Source organism: Mytilus galloprovincialis, chromosome 2 (genome assembly GCF_965363235.1).
Source record: "Mytilus galloprovincialis chromosome 2, xbMytGall1.hap1.1, whole genome shotgun sequence".
NCBI classification, from domain to species: Eukaryota; Metazoa; Mollusca; class Bivalvia; order Mytilida; family Mytilidae; genus Mytilus; species Mytilus galloprovincialis.
In genome coordinates, this window is record NC_134839.1 from 33,530,975 (window position 1) to 33,556,937 (window position 25,963).

General features: G+C 31.9%; 1 protein-coding gene across 3 annotated transcripts; it reads right to left on the reverse strand.

Annotated features, from left to right (window-relative positions):
• Nucleotides 1-1,275: 1,275 nt before the first annotated feature.
• Nucleotides 1,276-25,962, reverse strand: LOC143063426 (uncharacterized). Of its 3 annotated transcripts, none has more exons than XM_076235574.1 (10): nucleotides 25,909-25,962; nucleotides 20,730-20,836; nucleotides 17,912-17,985; nucleotides 17,371-17,437; nucleotides 16,243-16,318; nucleotides 15,534-15,602; nucleotides 14,753-14,824; nucleotides 8,247-8,388; nucleotides 6,445-6,532; nucleotides 1,276-1,417 (listed from the first exon to the last, which is right to left on the reverse strand). In XM_076235574.1, the coding sequence occupies exons 1-10, from the start codon at nucleotides 25,947-25,949 to the stop codon at nucleotides 1,344-1,346; spliced, it is 810 nt and encodes a 269-aa protein (XP_076091689.1). In that variant the 5' UTR covers nucleotides 25,950-25,962; the 3' UTR covers nucleotides 1,276-1,343. The 3 variants fall into 3 exon arrangements, with proteins under 3 accessions (XP_076091689.1, XP_076091690.1, XP_076091691.1); XM_076235575.1 differs by having other exon boundaries at nucleotides 25,881-25,946; XM_076235576.1 differs by lacking the exon at nucleotides 25,909-25,962 and adding an exon at nucleotides 23,545-23,570.
• Nucleotide 25,963: the final 1 nt, after the last annotated feature.

Sequence of the window (25,963 nt, forward strand, 5' to 3'; positions counted from 1 at the left end):
ATTGAACATTAAATTAGTAGGTGGAGCACAAAAGTAAACACATTTATTTTATATTTTTTTTACCTGAATATTAAATTAAAATGGCTGTTTATAGCTATGATAAAACACATATTGTTTATGCAATCATTGGTATTTTCAGCCCTTTGTTGACAAAGATCAAATCTTCCACCAAGTCTTTCCAGACCACAAATATGCATTAGGTATTCCATTGCTGATGGGTGTCACTGGATTAGCTGTTATAGGTAAATATGTTTTCATTTGTTTGAAATCTAATGTCATATTGGAAAAAAACATTTTTTTTGTTTTTTTTTGCCATTTTTTAAAACAAGATTTATTGTTCTGTTTGATTTTGAAGTTATTGGCACAGTTCTAGATTATTTCATAACTTTTTAATTTATATTCAGCCTAAAACAAAGCTAATTATTCTCTATAAATGAATTATATAACCATCATCAAGACATGCATTTTTTTGAAACCTTGAAAGGTTTAACTTTACATGCTTTAAGTAAAGAAATGAATGTGTGCTGTTCATACCAGACAATAAGTACTTTGTTATTCTTTCCCCTCAGAATCCATCAAATTTTATATCATATGAATAGAACTGTAAATTCAGAAATAATTTGGATGTTTTTAATTGTCAGATAGGAAAAATGATGGAAATGAGAAATAAAATGTTCAAATATTTCTCGCTGCTTTGAAAACCCCATTAGTGGCCTTCAGCTGTTGTCTGCTCTTTGATTGGGTTGTTTTCTCTTTGAAACATTCCCCATTTCCATTCTAAATTTTATTAATAACAAAATATGGATTCATGTTGGTGGTGATAGCCATTCAATTCCTGAGTGAAACAACCCATCAAAAACAATATGCATTGTGTAGTATGTTTCTTCAAAGCACTATTAACAACTGGGATTAGCCCATTTTGCCTTTTTCAATAATGTGTTAAATAAACAACTGTAAGGAGAATCTGGTTAATCATTACTTATGTTTGTTATTGTAGGTCTATTTGTATTGCTGACTTGCAGAGGACAGAGAGTTAAATCAAACTGACAGATTGGTTCTTTACAGCTGATCTAACAGAATGTACAACAGATATTCATTGAAACATTAACGTCTTATTATAGTGCAATATTCTTTTATTTTTCCAATAAAATATTAACATGAACATGTTCACTGTATAGCATTAAGGGAGCTACCATTTGATTGTTATTGTTTACTCAAAACTCCTGTCCTGCCTATTTTTTTCAAATTTCATCATAGCCCCCCCCCCCCCCCCCCCAACAACTCTATCTTTAAAGTAAGTTAAAATATACAAAATGCGGTGAAATGCCTTTATGAAAACCCGGTCATTTTGGTGTTGGAAAGGACAAAAGTGACTGCATAACTCGTCTTGGTGTTTCTAATGGCTGTTGTGATTCTTCTGTAAGAAAAAAATATTATATATGAACATATTTATATGAAAGAAGAACTACATAAAACATGTTACATGTATAAGTTCAAGAAGATTATTAATTATGGTAAACCCTTCCTTTAGTAAATTACAAGATGAATGCAAGAAAATTGTAAATAATAAAAAGAGATGTAAGCAGGTATGCATTGATGTGAGACAGCAACCTAATGACACAGATAATCAAAAGACATGTATAAAGTAACATACAATTCAGCGCTACTAAAGATTAAACTTCAACCATCTTTCTAGTTGACATATAAGGCATTAGCATAAATTGGTCAGTTACCAATATCTGCCTTTTACAGAGACCTTTTTAATGTTCACCTTGAATCTATGAAAAGTAGATGTTATTATTATCTCAACAAAATAACTATGCAACAACATAGTAAACCAAACAATCTCAAAAGATAGAGCCAATTTGAACAATAGCTAATCACTATATCTTTATTTTTTATAATTTGTATTTCAATCTTTTACTGATTTAATGAAGGTCAATGTGACCTAATCATAGGGTGGACCCATGTCACAGATAAATACATCAAGTGACGAAAGATCTTTTCTCCGATTCATAAATTGTAGTTTCTAAGATCTGGGCTTGCGTCATAAAACTTTCAAGTATTATGCATAAAGATAATCATACTCAGACTCCGAAATCAATGAATTATAGTAGTAGATTTAGTTTTTGGAGCACAAATTTTGTAATGCAAGTACAGATTAAAGTTTTATGAGGGAGACCAGATCGTTTAACTGTAGTCATTATTGTGTAAATTGAAGGTCCTTGTTACCAAAATTAAGTGTGGATGCATCAATAGATAATTCCTCCATTATTTATAGTTGATTGAATCAGGACATTAGGCCAGGATTTTTTAATTTGTTGGTTTACGGATCCGCCGACCCGATTTCGCCGATTTCCAGAATAAAAATAAAATTGACTTTTCATGCTTTTTTATTCCCGCCGACCCTAAGAAATGCATTATCCCTGAAAAATAATTAAAATAAAAAAAATTTATGAAATGAAATGCATTAATCACTAACAAAATTGATAACACTTGCTGTTGTGAAAAAATAAAACTTCCAGTTTACGTTTTTAAATATAGACAAATCAATTATCATAATAACTGACCTTGAAATGTCGTTTGCACAAATAATTTTGCGGAACGAAACTTGTGTTTAAAACCAATTACACAATAAGTTCGTTTCCCTTATTTGTCATCACTCCGTAAGATGCATCATCTCATAGAAATAGACTTTTTAGATGGTGACGTTCCCTTGTCACCATCTTATGATGTTTATATATCTCAACTTGTACGATTCGCTCGTGTATGTAACAATGTATTAGATTTTAGCGAGAGAAATTTATGTATTACTGAAAAATTATTACACCAGGGTTTTCGATATCACAAACTGGTCAAAACATTTACTAAATTTTATCACCGGTATAAGGAAATAATTCGTAAATATAACTCAACATGCAGACATCTTATACGTTCAGGTATTTCACATCCAAAATTTTATGGAAATATTCTTTATAAAGCACAAAAATGTCAGTATTCTCCTCAGAAACTAACAAAACCTTTAAATAGACTTATTAAAAGGGGATATAGTTACGATACTGTTGTCAGGTCATTAAAGATTGCATATTTTGGCTTTAACATTGATTCACTGATAGGGTCTTTGCATCGGAACTAAACACATTTATTTCTAAAAAAAACAGTTGTTGGCATGACACGGGTTATGTTCTTCTCATATATTTTATGATAGTATGATACTAAACCCCTAACGGGAGGGATTGTACCTGATATTCATATGATGAAGACATAATCTTTCAATCAGTTTAATTGAGGTCTGGAGCTGGCATGTCAGTTAACTGCTAGTAGTCTGTTGTTATTTATGTATTATTGTCATTTTATTTATTTTCTTTTGTTACTTCTTTTGACATCAGGGCCCGTATGCATAAAGCTACTTAAGTTAAGATTTTCCTTAGTAAACACTTAAGTTAAGGAAACTCCGCCCTTTTTATCTAAGTGGTATGCATAAAAAATCTTAAACTAAGTATTTCCTAAGTAAAATCTTAGTTGTTTTAAGTCACGCCCACAAAACTTAAGTGGTATGCATAAAACTCCTTACACTAAGGAAACGCCTAAGATAACACTTAAGTCTAAGGTACCTATAAAGCTACCTTAAATTTTCAAAAAGAGTTAAAAATCAGTCGAAAGTTTGCGTTATTGGTAGAACATTAATATGTTACCTACAATTTGATTGACTAATATATATATCAGTAATAAAGTACTAATTATTCGTTTTTTTATTGCTAAATAATAAGTAAATATTAAAGATCATCGTTATTCTCTTCAAATCACGTATAATTAACAAATCAAGAGATAACAGTAGGTAGTTATATAATATACTATTTCTTAATCTCGTTGTTATGTTTACCGAAAAATACCCAGTTTTTACACACATGTAATTCATGGTACTATTTCTTTTGTTTACTCTGTACGTACACGTTTTTTTAAATTGTTAAAGTACATCGCGCGGTATCAATTGTAACCGTTAGTTAAAACCGAATCAAGGAATGAAGAAAACATGCAAAACCACATTTTATATATGTGTGTGTGTGTGGGGTCTTTTTGGGGGTTTTTTTTTTTGGGGGGGGGGGGGCGTTGCGTCATTTGAATTTTCAATTTAGTTTTATTTTTAAGATGTAGGACATACCCTAAAATGCGTCATTTGAATTTTCAATACAGTTTTATTTTTAAGACATACCCTAAAAAAAATCGCTTACAGGGAAAAATCGAAAAGTTTTAAGACCTACCCAGAGCTGGATTTCTTTCATAAGGGGGAAGCATGGACCTCCATTTTGTTTCACTGTTACGGAAGTCAGGAGTCCCCATGGAATTCGTCGGATATATAAGGTATTTATGATACCTTACTCGTATTAAATTATTTGTTTCATATTACCTTATATATTCAGCGATATATATTGCGGTTTCGAAAATATTTCTAAGTACGTTAAGATGTGGAGAATATACTTACTGTAATAATTTGTTTTAGTAAAGAGTGTAGGACTTTGGAAAAATACGCTAGTTTGTATATGGATTTCTGGAAAAAAATCTACCCTATCCCTTTTTTTGTTGTAAAAGGAAAGTGATAGAAATGTTAATTTCACATCAAAATAGATTTTTTAAAACCATAAGCAAATAAGCAAATGTAAGCAATGTGTCTGGAAAGGGAGATGCGCATAATCAGCTTAACGATTAGTAAACATTTTATTGAAAAAAAGTGTTTTGTAAAATTATTTGTTAGTACATGCATGCTTACAATGCTGTTCTCAGTCTTGTGCTACGCCATTGATTTAACCTTGATCATGTTTTGTTAGAGTTTAAAACATATTGTTGTCTCCAGAAAATATTACACCCATGAAAGATAATTAAAGAAGATTAAGTAGCATGGAAAGTTTTGGATAACCGAAATATTTTTATTCCAATGCTCATCCGTCAAAACATCAACCACAAAAAACGTTGTCTTACTTGCGCCAATTTTTCATCATTAAACTATGTTACGTTCTATTGAATTGTTTTACATACCTATATCAATTTAACCCCAGCTCTTTAAAATAAAAGCATGCATTGGTCAATAAATTTAAATACTCATAACAAACTTTTACACGGACGAGTACATGTGATGGGCTATAATATTTATCATACGGTAACTAGAGAAAGGTTCCGATTTAAGTATTCCTTAGGTAAGTGAAGACTTAAGTAAGTTTATGCATACCATTTAAGAATTTGACTTAACTAAGGAAATTCTTAGTGAAATCTAAGTTTAAGGAATACTTAAGTTAAGATGTTTTATGCATACGGCCCCAGACTCGGACTTCTCTTGAACTGAATTTTAATGTGCGTATTGTTATTCTTTTACTTTTCTTCATTGGCTAGAGGTATAGGGGGAGGGTTGAGATCTCATAAACATGTTTAACCCCGCTGCAATTTTGCGCCTGTCCCAAGTCAGGAGCCTCTGGCCTTTGTTAGTCTTGTATGATTTTAAATTTTAGTTTCTTGTGTATAATTCGGAGTTTAGTATGACGTCCATTATCACTGTACTATTATGCATATTTTAGGGGCCAGCTGAAGGACACCTACGGGTGCAGGAATTCTCGCTACATTGAAGACCCATTGGTTGCCTTTGGCTGTTGTTTGCTCTATGGTCGGGTGGTTGTCGCTTTGACATATTCACCATTTCCTTTCTCAATTTTATTGTCCAAATGTGGATAGGTTGAAGGCATCAAGTTGAAGTATTGAATATTAACAAATCATTTGGAATTTTCTTGTTTCATAGATAATAAAAAAATATCGTCCATTTGTATAAAAAACGGGAATGTGAGACAACAGATTGACCCGATAATCTCGTTTTTACAATGAACGAGTCTATTAGGTTTTTGACACGTGTGTTGAAACTTATTTTCGTACGACGTTTTTACATTTTTTTTCTTTATCAGTTTTCGTGCTTGAAGATCATTATTCACCAAGTTTTCTGGAATTGATTAAGAGCTACGCGAATCTATTTTTCTTGTTTCTGAAATGACGATTTAATTTCATCTTTGTCCGTGCACCCTCCTTTTTTTTTACTGTAAATTATTAGACAATGTCATGCGATGTTTATAACAGCTGAGCAATAATATTTCATTGAACTAAAATTTAAGAAATGATGATAAAATGGCATAACAAACATATTGTTAGAAAGGTGAAATATATATTGATTTTGCATATTTTTCTGTCTTCAAAGATGATTTTTTTTCTTTTTTTTTTCCCCGACCGACCGACCCGACTTTTTCATGGGGAAAATCCGTAAACCAACAAATTAAAAAACCGTGGCCTTACTGCAATGGAGAAGTATTGTATCTGCAAGTTTGGACTCCTAACTTTGTTTGGTGGGAGGATAAAAAACATAGTTTTATTAAATGGATAACACCAAACATGAGAATTTACAATACTTACTCATGTGTAGAACTTTTTTATTTATGTTAGATGATACATGTTTAAAGGCTGTGTCTAATCTGTTGAGAACTCTTGTATGTTCATCAACCTGCAATTAAAAAGGTATGATTCATTTCAGATAAAATTGACTTCAACATGCAAGAGATCCGTTATTTACCGGACTATTTGTCTTTTGGTCAAACATCTGTCATTTTATACAGTTCAGTGAATGTTACTGTTAAAATTCATGACAATTAATCTATGAAATATAGTCTTAATATATACAATATATATCCTTAGATAACCTTCCTTTAAAAAGACAAAATTTCGTAATATTCATCATATTGTCTGTAAATGGAAGAAAATTGCATACGAAAATTGTCCTTCTTTGGAGATTATTTCATAGAAAAGACAAAAGGAGTAGGTTCAGTAAGACCCCTTTTTGGCCCCAAAATTAGGCAGTTTTGCAAAATTGTGAAAATGTAATCTTTTAGCTATTTTTTGGAAAGTAGAATGCTTCTGCTACATAAATATGTGCTGTTTTTGACAATACAATGCACATATATATCGTGTACTAGCATCATAAAGTCATGCTAAATTACTGAAATCTTCACAATTATAGCATTTTAGTTGAATTTTAGATGGTTTCCGTCTTAAATGAAAGTGGCCGCATTCATGTTCATTCATAATATTGAAATGTAAGTTGTATTTGATGATAATACATAACATATATAAAGGTTGAGGATGAACACGGATGCGGTCACTTTCATTTTTGACGAAAACCATCTGAAAAGTGACGTTTTTTGGCATATTTGATAGATTTTTCATATTTAAGCTTCAATCGGAGCGTTTTTAATGACTGAATCAGTTAAAATCTTTTACATAAACTAATCGAATCAATTGAAATAGACACTTAAGTGTTTAAAAAGTGTCCTAAATATCTCGTTAGATAAAACTGAAATTAGGCCCTTACCTTTCCAATACAAAATAATGGAATATTGTATTAGGTTGAATATTTTATACAACGATATTTTGCTTTACACCTGTACTTACCAGAAAACATGTCTTTTGACAACTGAGATCTAATTCTGCTTAAGTTTATACCTACCATCAAACATGTCTTTTGACAACTGAGATCTAATTCTGCTTAAGTTTATACCTACCATCAAACATGTCTTTTGACAACTGAGATCTAATTCTGCTTAAGTTTATACCTACCATCAAACATGTCTTTTGACAACTGAGATCTAATTCTGCTTAAGTTTATACCTACCATCAAACATGTCTTTTGACAACTGAGATCTAATTCTGCTTAAGTTTATACCTACCATCAAACATGTCTTTTGACAACTGAGATCTAATTCTGCTTAAGTTTATACCTACCATCAAACATGTCTTTTGACAACTGAGATCTAATTCTGCTTAAGTTTATACCTACCATAAAACATGTCTTTTGACAACTGAGATCTAATTCTGCTTAAGTTTATACCTACCATCAAACATGTCTTTTGACAACTGAGATCTAATTCTGCTTAAGTTTATACCTACCATCAAACATGTCTTTTGACAACTGAGATCTAATTCTGCTTAAGTTTATACCTACCATCAAACATGTCTTTTGACAACTGAGATCTAATTCTGCTTAAGTTTATACCTACCATCAAACATGTCTTTTGACAACTGAGATCTAATTCTGCTTAAGTTTATACCTACCATAAAACATGTCTTTTGACAACTGAGATCTAATTCTGCTTAAGTTTATACCTACCATCAAACATGTCTTTTGACAACTGAGATCTAATTCTGCTTAAGTTTATACCTACCATCAAACATGTCTTTTGACAGCTTTTATTTAAATCTGTCAGTAAACTGTTATAATCTAATCTGTTACAGAGATATTGTCCACTTTGTTCTTTCAGTGTATCAGAGATGTCTAACTCTGTTAGATGTGGTTGTTTGGACAATCTGAAGAATAGAATACATAACTCACATTGTTAGCTTTCAATTACTGTAAATTCAGAAATTATTGAGAGGTTTTTATTATTGCGAAAAGTGCGACAGAGTTGTAAACCCAATAATTTAAACACACATTTTGAAATATTTTATATAATCTTATATAAATGAAACAGGATTTTTCTCAAAATCGTAAAAATTAAAATCTCATTTAAGTCTCAAATGACAAAATCACAAAAATAAATGCACGCAATAATTTCTGAATTTACAGTAGTGTAAACAATATTTATTTTGAGAATAATAACATTAACATTGCAATATAACAAGTAAATTTTCCCTTTATACAAATTCCTTTCCCTGCTTTCAATTGGCAATACTGATTAAAATTTCTGAAAGATTTTGTTACATTGTTGAAAATTTAAAGGGAACAGATCCTGATTCATGTGCTGTAGCTTTTCAGGCCTGCTTAGGCCTAAATTAAAATATTGTTTGTTTGCCCTTTTCCGACCCTATGTTTTGAAACAGGGTAGGTAGGTAGGTAAAATATTTTATTTTTCTTTCCCAAAAAATAACTGAGGTCGGTACATTTTTTGTCATGGGTAGGCAGGTAGGTATAACATTTTATTTTATAGATACATAATCTGCATGACGTCATTTTTGTCTGTATTGCTTTTGTTTAAGTATGTTTTTGCTAATAAATTTCTGGGACTTTTAGACTAGTATAAGGTCCCAGGAAGTTTTGAAAAAAACATATCATGTAGAATGTGAAATTAATTCATATGCACTACTATTTTGTTTTCAAATATCAAAATATAGGGCTGTGCGGCATATTTTCAACATTAATATGCCTGGAACTTTTAAGAGTTTTAACTTGCACTAATATTCTGTCCTACGTTCATTGTACGCTTACCTCGACCTAAAGGTTTTCTGTTAGAGATAACTTTGTCCTGGTAAAATATGCCCGGGCAGACATACATTACTAGTAGAGACAGTCCCTAGAGTGTTTAAATGTTTGTGTGTGTCTGGGTTTCCAATAAAAATGATACAAGACTTGAAACTCAATTGTCACGTATTTTTCATCGCATTTATAAATGATCTGTATGGAAAAACTTGGCGATTTTACTGCCAAATATTCTCCACTTTACAGACCTTTGGTTCATGTCAGATATAAATAATACTAGAACACACCCGCGAAACTGTTAGAACTCAAAATGACAGCAGAAAGCAAATTTATATACTTTATTCATAGTCTTTGTATGTTCAAAGTACAGAAAAACACAAACCGGAAGTCTAATCTGACTTAAAGTTTTGTCCAATGACGGGAAAATATCCGGACGCATTCTTTTTCGTTTTTATCCCAAAATAACCCAAACTGAATGATCATAAGAATGGATGACAAATGCGACTATACATGTTACCTATAGGACACAGAGGCATGATGATTAATTTATTGTGGAAGGAGGAGAAGCGACACCCAAAATGAGGTCTTCTCGTTTAATAGTATAGATGTCAATGCTTGTTGAAGGCATCGCTAACAGAATCACCCTGATCCACCGATCACCAAAGGTCATTCCTACATAGGAAACAACGTCCGTTTACAAAATAGTTTGTACACATGTTGATAATTTTGTATTGGACAAACTTTTTTTTAATGAACCCTACTCTTCAAGTATAAAGACACAAACGTTCGTCATATCATGATTTCAAACAAATGCTTTGAAACTCTAAATGCAAGTGTTCATGTCAAACGCTCACGTGATACAAAACGGACTAGACCTTATCCGGGAAAGATAAAACCCGAGGATTCCGGTAAAAAAGTTTTGAGCGGGAAATACACATATAAGATTATTTGTAGGAACGGAAAAACAAAATAAAATAAAATCTTGCAGGTAAATACAAATAAAAGATTTTCAGGCGGAACGAATTTATAGGGTCGGTCGGTAAAGGGCAAACAAACAATATTTTAATTTAAGCCTTAAGGTGGTACCCAACACTTTCACTAAAATTAATTTGGCTCTTTTAATTTTCATAAAATTTTGACAAAGTATTTACCTTGACCCTTTAACCAAAATATATAAATTTCAAAAATTTTGAACCAACCCTTTTATCAGAAAAATTACACTGGTTATATAGCAGATTGACAAACACCAATTTTGATCATTGAGAAGCCTAATATTCCCTTTACAACACAATGTTATTAAAACGTTTGGCTGATTTTACAGAGTTATCTCCCTGTAGTGTTAGGTACCACCTTAATTCATTAGTTTAAACATAATAATTCATTGATAAAATTTTGACATTAATATAAGACCCATCCCCATATAAACCCCAACATTTAATTACATCTTTCTCAGATGCCGTGTTTCCCCCACAAATAGCATTCTGGTAAACAGGGAGTTTGAACATCATCAGGTTTCAAGAAATAATAGCATCAAATTTAAAAACCCAAAATATAAGAAAATCATTGCCATGTTTCTCCAAGACCCTTGGGAGGACACTGCTGGATGCCATGTATGTTTATATGGAAATTACCCGATACCGTTTTAATAAGATATTTATATACTATATAGTATAGACTCCTTATCATATATGTGATATCAATTTTGGTTGGTTTCATAGGTAAAGGTTAACCATAAATTTAAATGTTCAGAGAAGTTCAAATTTTCTATTGGACAAATGTTGGAGTGTATGCAGACATTCATGACATTGGCAAAACTACAAGATCAAATATCCACAAAAAAACATATTTCCTCCACCCACTAAAATAAGGAACCAATAACTAGAGGCTCTTAAGAGCCTGTGTCACTCACCTTGGTCTATGTGCATACATGTATTAAACAAAGGACATAGATCAAATGGATTCATGACGATATTGAAGATAATAACCAATCAAAGTGTGGATAGCACCTGTGGAAAGTTTGCAACTGTAGATTGTAATATTTCAAATAGATAGTGTGTAGATTGCATGGTTACCTTTTTTTCCTACTTAAAAAAGAAAAAACTTTATCAAGAAATAATTGTAACAGGATGCTGCTACGAAGTCTCCCAAACAAAGCTCTCAAAATTAGTCATTCCCACGGGTCGCCTGACATTAAGCAAAGTCCAATACAAATTGGTCCGGTCTAGTAAAGTGATATTCATGATTTGGGGGTGGGGATCTAGACAGTTTACAAGTTCTCAAACAGGCAGGAGGTAGGGTGAGAGTGGCCCTAGGGGACTAGCCTTTTATTTCATCTGATTTGTTTTATTATTCCGTACAAGAATATATGTTGTTTCAGTGTGGGGATTTCAACAGTTTTCAAGTTTTTCGAAAAGGGGGTGGATCTTGACTGTTTACAAGTTCTCAAAACAGGATGGGGTGGGGTTACACCGAGGGACTTAATTATGTTTCACTTTATTCGTTTTATTGTCCAATACAAGAATATTTATGATTAAGGGTTGGGGATCTCAACCGTTTACAAGTTCTCAAACATGAGGGGTTGGGGATGACTCAGAGGTACTCCCACTATATTTCATTGGTTTTGTTTTGTTGCCCCATAAAATAGAATATATATGGTTTAGGGGTGATCATCTCGACCGTATCAGTTTTCCAAAAAAAGTTGGTTGGGTCACCCCTTTGGACTTCTTCTATATTTCATTTTGATTTATTTTATTTTCTCATACAAAAATATATATGGTTTGTGGGTGTGGATCTCAGCCGTTTACAAGTTCTCAAACAACAAGGGGATGGGATTGACCCCTAGGGACTCGCCTTCTTTTGAATTTGATTTGTTTTATTATCCAGTACAAGAATATATATGGTTAAGGGGAGGGGATCTTGACCATTTCCAAGTTGTCAAACAACAGGGGGTGGGGCTGACCCAAAGGGACTCCCACTTTATTTCATTGAATTTGTTTTGTTGCCCTATACAAAAATAGATATGGTTTAGGGGTGGGGATCTCGACCGTTTACAAGTTCTCAGACATGAGGGGGTGGGGCTGACCCAAAGGGACTCCCACTTTATTTTTATTTGATTTGTTTTGTTGCCCTATACAAAAATATATATGGTTTAGGGGTGGGGATCTCAACCGTTTACAAGTTCTCAGACATGAGGGGGTGGGGCTGACCCAAAGGGACTCCCACTTTATTTCATTGAATTTGTTTTGTTGCCCTATACAAAAATATATATGGTTTAGGGGTGGGGATCTCAACCGTTTACAAGTTCTCAGACATGAGGGGGTGGGGCTGACCCAAAGGGACACCCACTTTATTTCATTTGATTTGTTTTGTTGCCCTATACAAAAATATATATGGTTTAGGGGTGGGGATCTCGATCGTTTACAAGTTCTCAGACATGAGGGGTGGGGCTGACCCAAAGGGACTCCCACTTTATTTCATTGAATTTGTTTTGTTGCCCTATACAAAAATATATATGGTTTAGGGGATGGGATCTAGACAGTTTCTAAGTTCCCAGACATGAGGGGTTGGGGCTGACCCAAAGGGACACCCACTTTATTTCATTTGATTTGTTTTGTTGCCACATACAAAAATACATATGGTTTATTGGTGGGGTGACTGACCCCTCTGGAGTTCCTCTATATTTCATTTGATTTATTTCATTGTCCCATACAATAATATATATGGTATATTGGTTGAAGTCTCAACTGTTAATAAGTTCTCAAAAAACCAGGGGGTGAGAGTGACCCCAGGGGACTCGCCTTTTATTTCATCTGATTTGTTTTATTGTAACATATAAAGAACATATAATGTTTAGGAGTGGGGATCTGACTGTTTTTAAGTATTCAAACATGAGGGGTTAGGTGGGGTGACACCATGGACTCAACCTAAATTTAATTAATTTGATTTGTTTTATGGTCCTGTGATCATTACTGAAAACCATGTGTGTCTGTCACTTACTGTTTTCTTCAAGTTTATAATTTATTATTGTTATTGAAAATTTAAAAAAAAATCCCTTAGGGTTCTTTAGTAAATTCCTCCCTTCTTTTGGCCCCTCAAAATACAACTAAATAGACCCCAAGGAGAAAAATAATAAGAAATGAGCAAAAACTTTGTTTAGGAGTCTTAATAGCAATTAGTATAATTACGATTTTTGTTATAGTCCGATTTCTTATGCCGAATATGTAAAAGGTCGAGTTTATTTTAGTCCAAGTTTGTTGTGGGCCGAGATTAGATGAGATACCATGATACTTCCGATACTCTCGGGCTTTTACATATTGAATAGAAATTTGTAAAAATCGTAGTATAAAGCGACGAAAAATGTTCATTCATGAAATATTTTAAACACGCTATTAATTTTGTCTCTTCAACCGGAGGAAGGTAGGAAACCTTTGAAACCGGGATTGTAGTACTCCCGTTTGGAGGCACACATATATGGATCTGACGCATGTCTGAAGAATACCGATAAAATCATAACGTAGAAACTGCTGTCTCGTGTGTGTATTGATTTTACTTTCCGCGTAGCGCAGATCCGCGAAGTAGTTTTTGTTCGTCTTTCAAATGAAGTTGAATTATTTGATTTATCGATGAAAATTCAGTGCATTTTTTATTCAAGCTGTATGCTATTAAAATGGAAGAGCTCAAAATTTCAAAAGCATCTTTCTATTATTAGTTTTCAAACACCAGTACTACATTATCTAGAAGTAGGACACACTTCCTAAAGTAAGTTAGGCTGTCTCTTTTCCGGTTAGGCCGATGCCTTAAGAAAGTTTATTGCTATAGCAAGCTATAGCAAACTTTCCAAAAATGGCAAAATTTCCTTAAAATTACCAATAAAGGGGTAACAACCCAACAACGGATTGTCCGATTCATCTGAAAATTTCAGGGCAGATAGTTCTTGACTTGATAAACAATTTTAACCCTTGTCAGTTATAAGCCAAAATCTATATTTTACCCCTATGTTCTATTTTTAGCTATGGCGGCCATCTTGGTTGGCTGGCCAGGTCAACAGACACATTTTTTAAACAACATACCCTAATGATGATTGTGGACAAGTTAGGTTTAATTTGGCCAAGTAGTTTCAGAGGAGAAGATTTTTGTAAAAGTTAACGCTGCCGGACGCAAAGTGATGAGAAAAGCTCACTTGGCCCTTTGGGCCAGGTGAGCCAAAAATAAAGGAATCCACAGCAGCTGTTGAATCTTGTTGGATTCAGTAATTATAATTGTAGATGCTAACCAGGTGCAATTAATGTCATTAAACATATGCATTTGACATAGTACAAATCAAATGTTTCATCCAGTTTAAGGGCACAGCTCAATCGACATAAATATTTAGTCTAGCAGCTGATATTTTTACAGTATCATTTTACAGAAATCTGTCAATAAGTATGAATCAGTAAATCCAACCATTAAGTTTTCATCATATTTACTAATACATACTGATCACATTCAGATATTTTATTTTCTGTGTCTGTTACTAGCTGATCCCATTTGTTAGTTTCTTCTTGCAGCCTACAAAATAATCATCAATTTAGGTCAAGAGAAAATATGATAGCAATATAAGCACTACAAGTCATGTCCTCTGCGTTCAGTTATTTTGAACTTTAAAGTTTTTTTTCAATCCCTTGGTTTTAATATTTTGTTGCATGTGTCAAATTACTTTGTGACATGCATGAGGTTAGGAATCTTATGTTATTTATTTTTGTTTAAATAGGTGAATATTTTTGTTTAATCCATGTCATGCAGATTGAAAACGTAACCATGTTTTGTACATATCTATTTAGGTTTATGGCTTATTTGAAACAGACATTTTATCATATGTGGTGAATTTGATTTTTTAGCCAAAATTTAATAACAGCAAAGTTTTGCATCTTTATTTCATGGTGGAGCAGTCCATTCTTCAAATAGAAACATGTTGTATATAAAAGAGTGACGAAAGATACCAGAGGGAGAGTCAAACTCATAAATAGAAAATAAACTGACAACGCCATGGCTATTAATAAAAGACAAACAGACAAATAATAGTACAGAAGACACAGCAGAAAAAGAAAGACTTAGCAACACGAACCACACCAAAAACTTGGGGTGATCTCAGGTGCTCCGGAAGGGTATTGTTTTTTTTTCTTCACAAATCACAATAATATTCCTAACCTGAGATCTTTTAGCAAAGATGTCCAAAATAATGACCCCTTACAATGAATTAATTATTTCTTAAATTCACCTTGAAATTTTTGTCTTCATTTCTTCTATGGCAGAGTCCAATTCTGAGTTGATGGGATTTGGTAGCATACTGAAATAGAAAACATTAACTTATTCAACTTTCAATTAAATTTAATTCATTCAATAAAATAGTGGAATTATTCTCATAAAAATAAGGAGATGTGGTATGATTGCCAATGAGACAACTATCCACCAAAGTTCAAAATGAAGTGAATGTAAGCTATTATTCTCCTGATCAATCCTAACTTCTTACAATAGTATATTGAAGTGGCCATGCACTATATATAAATCACTAAAAGCACATTTGGTTTATCAAGCATCTAAACTATGCTGTGTGTGAAAATAAGGAGATGTGGTATGATTGACAGTTAGACAACTATCAACTGCAGTTTATTAGTTCCTTAAATCATATAAGATCTATACAATTGCAAAGAAGATGAATTTAGGGAGGGGGTATTTGGACTTATTAAAGTCACAGTAATTCAATAATTCATAGAACACAATATCATTTAGCCACGTTGAACACATTCATAATTAGGCCTAAATAGTAAATAAAACAACAACAGACAAAAGATAACAATTCATGAATATTTTTTAGGATTTTTGTCCAGTGAGCTGGAGCTTTACTACTATTACTCTTTTGCTTAGGTTTCCTACATAGTACATACTATTAAATCTTTATACTAAGAAAAGCTTGGAGTTCTATCTACCTTTCTTTTTCTGAAGCTTCTTTAAAAACACCTTTGACTTCCATGTCTGCAATCTTTCTAAGAACAGCCTCTTCCACTAAAATTATTCAGACTTTAAAAAGGTACATCTTATTTAGTCAGAATAAAAGACATTCTCAATTTTATTCTTGTGACAAACATGAATGAGAGTTACAGAAACATCTACTGAAAAACACTTTATCTCTCAATTATTTAATTTTGGATGTAACAAAGTCTTCTGATTGGCTGACCTTGTTTTGTTTGTCAGCCCATAGATGTAATTTAGTTGTGACTATGACGTCATCCATGTTTTTTCATGGTTTACTCAAGTTTAAAATGGAATTTAGAATAAAATTATAAGAAATATAGCGGGTTATTTCAAAGTGTGCACCACATTTTTTATGTTATTTCAAATAGACAGAAAAAATATTACAGTCATTCCTTAAATGTAAAAATAAATATATCTGTTCAAAAAAGTGTTCACTTCCTCCCTTCTTCAAAAGTTGGATCAAAGGTACATGGTTATGCCTGTCCACAATCAAATGCATTGTATGTAGGCTTAATAAATGTTACTGAATCATCAGAATAATGTGTATACATTTTTATAAGTTTTAGAAGGATTTGTAACTAGTTCCATTTTTTTTCATTTTTTTTTAAGGAAAACAAAGTCTTGTTACTCTATAATAACTTACCTGAAAATCCTCAAAGTCATAGGGTAGGTTGTTTTTCTAAAAACTTATTGTGGGTAACAATTTCATATGGAACTCATTCCTGTGCTAGGGTTGAAATTTTCTGAACCCATCTCTAAAGTTCATCATAGAAAATGGTGATTATAAAATTAAGATGATGTGGTATGATTGCAAATGAGACAACTCTCCACCAGAGACCAAATGATGTAGAAAATTAGCAACTATAGGTCAGCATATTGTCTTCAACAATTAGCAAAACCTATACCACAAGTGGAATTATTCACTTTGTGCTGGTGAATGTCTTCTACAAAGTCCACCCGGCCAAAAAAGCAACAACACTGATAAGAGCATTCTTAAAAAAGGATTTTCTTCAGCATCATTGCCAGAAATAATCAAATCATAGCAGATAATACCCAGTCAACTATTTATTTTATACTGGTACCTTCTCTTTTGTAAGCACTGAAATCTCTACAACCAGTCATTTGATCTTCCATCTTTTTGAGAGTGTACTGAAATGTAAGAACAGCAATTTTCAAAGATACTTGAAGGAATACAGTGACCTATACATAGCTGTTAATTTCTATGTTATTTGGTCTCTTGTAAAGAGTTGTCTCACTGGCAATTATAACATATTTTCTTTAAATATACGGTTTCCTTCTGTAAAAAAAAAAATGTAGACCTGACAAAATGACCTAATTATTGCTGCACAGCATTAAGCCTGTTGCATTTTTCGAAATAATAAAAACATTGCAATTATTTCTGAATTTACAGAAGTTAAAAATGGCTATCATTCTTTCTTCTTTGTAAAGTTTTGAGATTAAAACGACTTTTATGCATGGAGACAATATTCAGCTATCTTATTCTTTCTGTTTTGGGCAGCCTTGTAACGTGGTGAGATTAAAATGACTTTTTTGCATTGAGACAATATTCAGTTGTATTTTGTAAGTGGAAAACCACTTCAGGCAAAGGTGCAATGTAAATACCTCTAAGCAGACTTTTGTTAACATGACAAGTCTTTCGTCTGGTGGTTTGCTACTATCTATTTCTTGATACAATTCTGAAAAATAAATGAGAAATTGTATAGAAACCTGATATTTGATTAAAAACAAAAATAAAGTAGAATCTTAGTTTCGTAGAATTATTCTAAATTCTGTAGAATATTTAGGACAGCAATTATTTGGTTATTTCGTTGTGTCTCTTTAGACAATAGACTGTCATGTTACATTGGTTTAATTCTTACCAGTTCAGACCAATCTTTTACGTTTTTCGCTTCTTCAGATGTGCTGGGTATTTGAATAACCATAATTGTCAAGAAAAATGTTTTATAAAAATAATACATAAGTTGTATATGGTGTAATCATGTACATCTGTTATAAATTTAGGATCAATCTACAAAGGAAGATAACTGAAAGGAGAAGGTTCAATAAGGCCCTAAAATGGCCCCCTTTTTTGGTCTAAATTTCAAATTGGGATTTATTAACCAATATCACAATGATTAATAGTTAATACAGTGACTAGAAAGGAAATAAGTCTTTTTGTTGCAGATTTACATTCCTGTGTTTTATTCATGACGTCTCAAAAAGTACTCATTTTGATTTTCCAGGAAAATACAATGAAAATGGGTAAATTTCCATTGAATATTTGGACAGGAAACATAGAGCGCATACGTCGACAAATAAGATCTTTGACAATAATGTTTGTAATGACATTTTACATGTCTAACTTGAATATTTAGGTTGTCGACGGCTGCTCTCTATGTTTCCTGATGTTAAATTTGGCTGAAATTCTTCCAATTTTGTAAAATCCCTTATTTTGACCTAACTGGGATGTAAAAATCAATGCTTTAGATAATCAAAGTGCTCGATAGCACCTGTGGAAAGATTGGAAGAGTAGTTTGAATAATTTCATATTAAGGTATGGTGGGGACAAAAGAACATTAATAAAACAGTATTGCTGAAAATTGTATAAACAGCAGATCTTTAGCAGGAATAAAAGTGCTTTTCCAGTATGAAGATAAAATGAGCTCAAATTAAATAAAATGTTCTCTTAATTTGCACAATTTTATTTAAACTGCAGTTTATATCTTATCCAGATACTGTTGCCTTTTATGAACATGTTTAAACAAAAATTAAAAAATTGCAAATCAAAAATTCTTCTAGTACAGGTTACCAATTCCTTATAAGACATAAGTTCTAGACCAACAGCTAAGAACTTTAAAGTGTCAACAAAAATAATCTAAAAATGTTGTTTTGGGGCATTTTGTTAGATAGGTTATATGACATTGAGGATTAAAAGTTGTAGAGTGCCTTTTGATCAATTTATAAAGTATTTATTCAGCACAGGGCATTGAAAATGTACTTTTTCAACGTAAACAAACTAAAATTTATTGAAATGCACATTTTTCTTGATAGCAAAAATATATTCACTTATTAAAATTCAAATGACTAAAATAGACATATTAATTATTGAAGGGGAATAAATTAATAAAAACTGGTTTGTTATAATTAAAAGTTTTAAAATTTTAAAACTGTTTCAAGCCAATTTCTGATAAAAAAAAAAAGTGAACTAACCTAAATTGTTGATTTATTACAGATGATTATTGGAAATTTATCAAGTAAATTATAGGCCTAACTTGAATACCTTTTATATATTCATATCTATATTTCATTTTTTTTAAAGATCATGTTAATCCTTAATTAATCATTTATCTTTCAGACATAATTTACAGAATCATTTTATGTAATGTAGATCAAAAGTAATAGGCAATAAATAAATCTATCATCCTTATATATCAAACATCTAATACATACATTTGTGTATTCAATTATGAGGTCAAATATTTGTGTATTGAAATGTATATTGGGTCTGTATAATTATGTAACACTGATGTTGATAAGTAATGTGGCCAATTTGATTGACAGTTTAGGAGGTGGGGCATTGTAATTTAAGGTCCACCCTGTCCCTGATTATTTGGTGATAATGACAGTTGTCAATCATACTTGTATTGTATCAATACTCAATTACCTAATCAAAGTGCTTAAAAAAAAGCCTGCACATCAACACACATTAATTACATACATTCTTGAATGAACTGCTCCAAAAATATACCCATTTTTCACAGTTTATATGTGTATTATGTGCACATACATGAGAACTATAGGGAACTATATTTCAGTGTGAATACATGCAGTAATAGTAGCTAACCTGTCGTGTTGTTAGGGAGGCCAGTGCCTAAGGAAAGATTTAGAACAAGTTCCAATCTTTCCAAAAACTATGACAGAAAATGTTCTATAAAACTTTCTCACATGTCTTTAAGTCCACTTTAAACATTTTTTATCTTATAGCATTGAACTTTATAATTGAGGCCAAATATGACCCTTAGCGAACTTACTCCTTTTAGATTATGTTATTTGGCTAAACACAATACAATGAACAAAGTTCCTAGCAAAATTAGAGCAATTTTGACCCTTCAGCGCTTACGAGCACTTTGATTTAATTTAAATATTATAATTGTTACAATTTTGCCTTCTCCAAAAGAGCCTTTCTAACATTTCTCTATATTATTATATTTTTATCTTTTTCATTCATAATTGATTATTATGATTATTTACATAACTATTGCTATGCTTTTCAATACCTTCCCTAGATGAGCCTTTCTAACATTTCTCTATTATATTATTATCTTTTTTTTACTGATTATTAATATGATTATTATATAATTGTAAAATACAATTATATATAATATGTTCCCTATTGGAATTTTGAAAACAAGAATATGATTATTGCCATGCTTTTTAATACCTCCCCCAGATGTGCCTTGCTGTAGAATATTAATCCTTGAAGCAGCAAAACTGGATCTTCTTTTACTTTTCCTACGTGGACTTTTTCTGGTGTTTTCAGCCATGATTCTGCAAGAAAAAATACAAAATGTTTGACGCAATTTAATTCTTTATAAAATGAATAGGATATCATCTGGTAAACATGGAGGATTTACTGTGAATTCATTTATTTGTGTGGGTACAAATTTATGTGGATTGAGGAAACTTGCGTGTTCGTGGATATTTGATTTTGTAGTTTTGCCAAAATCTGCATATACATTTGTACCTTATAGAAAATTTGTACTTCGTTGAATACTTAATTTCGTGGTTCATCTGTATCCAGGAAATCCACGAAAAATTAGTATCCAACGAATAATAATGAATTCACAGTAGTCAAAAATGGTTGTTGGGATAAGGAAGCTTAACCATGTTATCTGTCAAACTGTTTGAACACACACATATTGAATGACATCAGTGTAACTTCATATATATGTAGAAAAAGATAGGAGGAAATCACAAATTATACAAATATTCTTTTATTTAAAAATATATATATTTTGAGTGGTATATGATTTTAAATGGTATATTTTAAAGCTGTTAATTGTATTTTCTGGTTCTGTCCTGGCCTTTTATAGTATTTTTTAATATTATTAAACAATGGTGTTTTCTTATTTGTCTCTAATTTATGTCTAATCTTTTGTACTTGTATGTAATGTGATGAAAGCTCTTTATAGGGCCCTTTACTTTGAAATAAAATATTCTTATTTATGTTACTTGTTTATGTTAGTGAATTAAATAATAAAGTGGCGAAAAATATATTGTTTTGGCAAAAGAGGTGGCAAAAAAATAATAGACCTGGGAAACCCTGCTTCCCACATTAGTGGGACCATCCCATTTTAGTAGCACCTTCAAAGTTCACACTTTATAATCCTACATATATATAAAGGCCATGCTGTGCAAAACAGTAAATATCTGTGGATCATAAACGTATTTACACTTTTGATATTTAGCTGAATCTTGCATCCAAATGACCTTAGATCTACTCCTAATCACCTTTTAACGTCAATCAACAATCACTTTTAAATTGTGATGTCAAATATTTTAAATTATGATGTCAAAGTTTACGGAAACCTGTGTGATTTTATGTAATGGACAAATTGGCATACAAGTGTACAGTGTTCTCCCCAGAAATTTTGGATAGCATCACATTTTGCGTAAAAAAAATAACTGTATTTTTTTTTTAATGTCATTTGTCGCGTCGCGTTGATGCTCTATTTCCTTTATATGTTTTAGTTTATATTGTTCAATTCATAACTGAGAATACAATTAAACTATAACATTGTTTCATGGCACTCAATGAAATAGTCCCTGTTGTTTCTTATCTTTACATCAAAATGATATGTATTTTTAACAAAGTTATCTAACAAATAGTCTATTAATGCGTAGTTTTCTCTATTGGTATATTTTTTCTGTCTACTGTGCATCTGTTGTCATTATCGTGAAAATGCGGATTTTTGTCATATCTGGTCCGGTTCCGATCCGTAGTTTACACAAAAATGTGCAATGGCGGCCGTAGAAAAAATTACGAAAATGAGTCTGAGAATAAACATTATTTGACAAGAGATTGTGAATGAATAAGACGCTTTTAATGCATTAAATAAATTAAACATAAACTTAAGCCAATTATGATCACTTTTTAAAGAAGTATAAAACTTATTTTTAGCTCAAAACCAAAATTCTCGCTCTCGTATTAGGGAGCTACCATTTGATTTTTATGGGGGGGGGGGCTAGGATGAAATTTGAAAAAAAAAAGGCAGGACAGGATTTTGAGTTAAAAAAAAGGCAGGATGAGTAACTTGGCAAAAAAAAAAAAGGCAGGATGACAATTGTTGTAAAAAAGTCAGGATAAGCTAAGAAAAAAAAAGAAGGCAGGACCGAATAGACTGAAAAATAAAAAGGCAGGACAGAGATTACAAATAAAAAAAAGGCAGGACACAATTTTTCATCCTAGCCCCCCCCCCCCCCATAAAAATCAAATGGTAGCTCCCTTACCGGAAGAGAAAGAAATTATTTTTTGGAGAGTTGCACAAATAAACAACCTTTTTTTTTTAAAAAGAATCGTTTTAATCTTTGAAATTTCGTAATACAAAACATAGATTTCGAATTGTTTTGTGATTGCATTTATCCATGTCGAAATTGGTGATTGCAGACACGTGGTATTAGTCATGACACAAGTGTCAGATTGGGATATTTGCATCCAAACAGTTATCACCCTGAGGGCAATTAACACCTGGCTATTTAATCTCTTAATTGCCTTTAGTGTCCGACTTAAAGGGATTACAATTAACGGTGATATAATTTTTATGATCATAATCGATAATAGATGAAAGTTCAAAATTGAGGACAAGTAAAATAGCATCTTCAAAATAATTATAGCGTCGCGGGAATAATTATAGCGTCGCGGGAATTATTATAGCATCACGGTGAAAAAATATAGCGTCGCGGTACCGCGACGCTAAAACGAGAGAACACTGGTGAGAACACTGGTGTAAATACGTCTATTGAAAGACTACTGATAATTCTGTATTTTGTAGCCGTAGGTGTCGCTGTTGACACTGGATTGTCTCCCTTATAAATATTCAAGTCTTGCTTGTTCAATGTTTACTCTGGTAAACAACTCATTTGTACTTTAAATACACTTAATCTAAATAAGAAAATGAAAAGAGTGTAAACAAAGCATATTTTTTTAGTAAACATAGTAAAATAGTAAATTTAGTAGTGCAAGCAGAAATCCCAACCAGTTCAAAATGACCTGAATGAAAATCAAAATGATCCAGTTACAAAATTAACCTAAAAAAAATATTTGTATAAATTATATATGAATGCAACCAGATACATATAATACATTGTATTATATGTCTATGAGGTCCAAGGACACAGTTATCGTCCTTTGGTTTTCGTTGTCTACGAATATAGTCCCTAGTGTAAACAGTGTATAACTTGCATGTTTTATTTAATACACTTTCCCAATTTATTTCTTTATATTAAATGCATGAAATATTAAGTAGGGGGATGTAATTACATGTCAAAAAAAATTTGGGTGCTGAAACTTTATGTTAAGTAGTGATTTGGTCCAGTTCTAAAAGGTCAAAGTCTGAAGCTGTCGAACTGAATTTTACACCCCCTTAACACAGAATTGTCAATATTTTGAGTTAGAGCTGGGAGAAGTATCTATAATTTTGATATTATTTGTCTCACTGGTAGTACACTACACTGTAAAAATATTTTTGAGAAAGAGCAGGTGCGATTTTTTTAATTTGAATTTATTGTCTAAAAGAAATGCACTACGAAATAACTGTGTTCTCAGGCCTAAGAGATGGATTCCTGAAATCTAGATTCTGTACTTTGGGAACTTTCCTGAATGATTTGCTGGTTTCAATTTTGTCAAACTCAATAAAAGTAAAGGATTTACATCTTTGGTTTACAGAAATTCTGTTAAAAAGTGCCATTTTGGCATTCTACGGCTATAATAAGCATTTTTAAGCAGTTTACATTTTATGCCTAAGAGGCATGCAGACTTTCTATCTGACAGCTTTTTTTATCCTGATATTTGTGTTTCTATGCTTAAATCAAATTAAATTAACCATTTGTGAACTCTAAATAAAGAGAAAAGTAGATTATCACAGAAAAAAAGTGCAGCATATTTTGTATTCATGGCCCTGGTTAAACGGCCTAATTGATGTATGTAAAATGTGAAGCGCTTTATACATCAAATCTGTAGTCCATCACAAATATTTCACTAAATCTGTAAAAAAAGTATTTAACTATATTCAGTACACCTTACTCCTTTAAAGGCTACCATATGTTTTTTCCTGTATGATAGTAAGTGGTCAAAATTTATGCCTATTGAGACTAAAACTAAATGCAAGTTTTCCATCGAAAAGTGAAAAAACAGGCCGTCAGACCATATTGTCTTGCAAAAATTTAAATGCAAGAGTCCTTTTGCATTTCGACTTCTTGTATCATAACACCTTAGCATAGAAATGAACAAAAAGTAACACATTTTCACCTTTGATAGCTGCTGTGTGCATTTTTATATGTCAATATGGACTACCGCCTAAATTGACTCTAAATAATTCTCAGTACTACATGCTCCAAGACCATTTTATTCTCATGTGGTATACTTTTTGTAACTTTTCTATACATTTAAAGTACATTTAATATATATGAAAGAATAATTTAAGCTTAAAAAACTTCAAAAACTTCAAATTGGCTGAGAAAAATGCATATTTATATAAGGCTTCCCTGCATTGGAAAATCTCTATTTTCAGGCATAGGCACATATAAATTTGACTTTGGAATAAATACAATACATCTGATAAATAAAATGAGTATGCAGATGCTTTTAATACTTAATATCTAATATTCAAGAGCATTTAAAAAGCAAATTTTTGCAAAATTTCAAGTTTTTAGGCCAAAATCTTGACAGTTGAAGATATTTAATTTATACGTCAAAAATAAACCTCCAAATGTCAATACTAAAATGACCATAGTTTCTGTTATATATGACATATGGCCATGAAACTTGGCAAACTATCTCATTATTGCCTAAGCTTATGTTATGCAAAGTTTTATAAAGATTGGTCAAGTCTTTCTGTCCTATTAGGTCCAAGGACACAGTTATCGTCCTTTGGTTTTCGTTGTCTACGAATATAGTCCCTAGTGTAAACAGTGTATAACTTGCATGTTTTATTTAATACACTTTCCCAATTTATTTCTTTATATTAAATGCATGAAATATTAAGTAGGGGGATGTAATTACATGTCAAAAAAACTTTGGGTGCTGAAACTTTATGTTAAGTAGTGATTTGGTCCAGTTCTAAAAGGTCAAATTTTATCACGTCTGAAGCTGTCGAACTGAATTTTACACCCCCTTAACACAGAATTGTCAATATTTTGAGTTAGAGCTGGGAGAAGTATCTATAATTTTGATATTATTTGTCTCACTGGTAGTACACTACACTGTAAAAATATTTTTGAGAAAGAGCAGGTGCGATTTTTTTAATTTGAATTTATTGTCTAAAAGAAATGCACTACGAAATAACTGTGTTCTCGGGCCATGATGCAACTACACATGACTAATGTTTACTTTAAAAAAAAAAGATTTGATTTTCCCTCTCCAATTAAACAGGAAGTCAAGCATTGTCTTAATCAAAC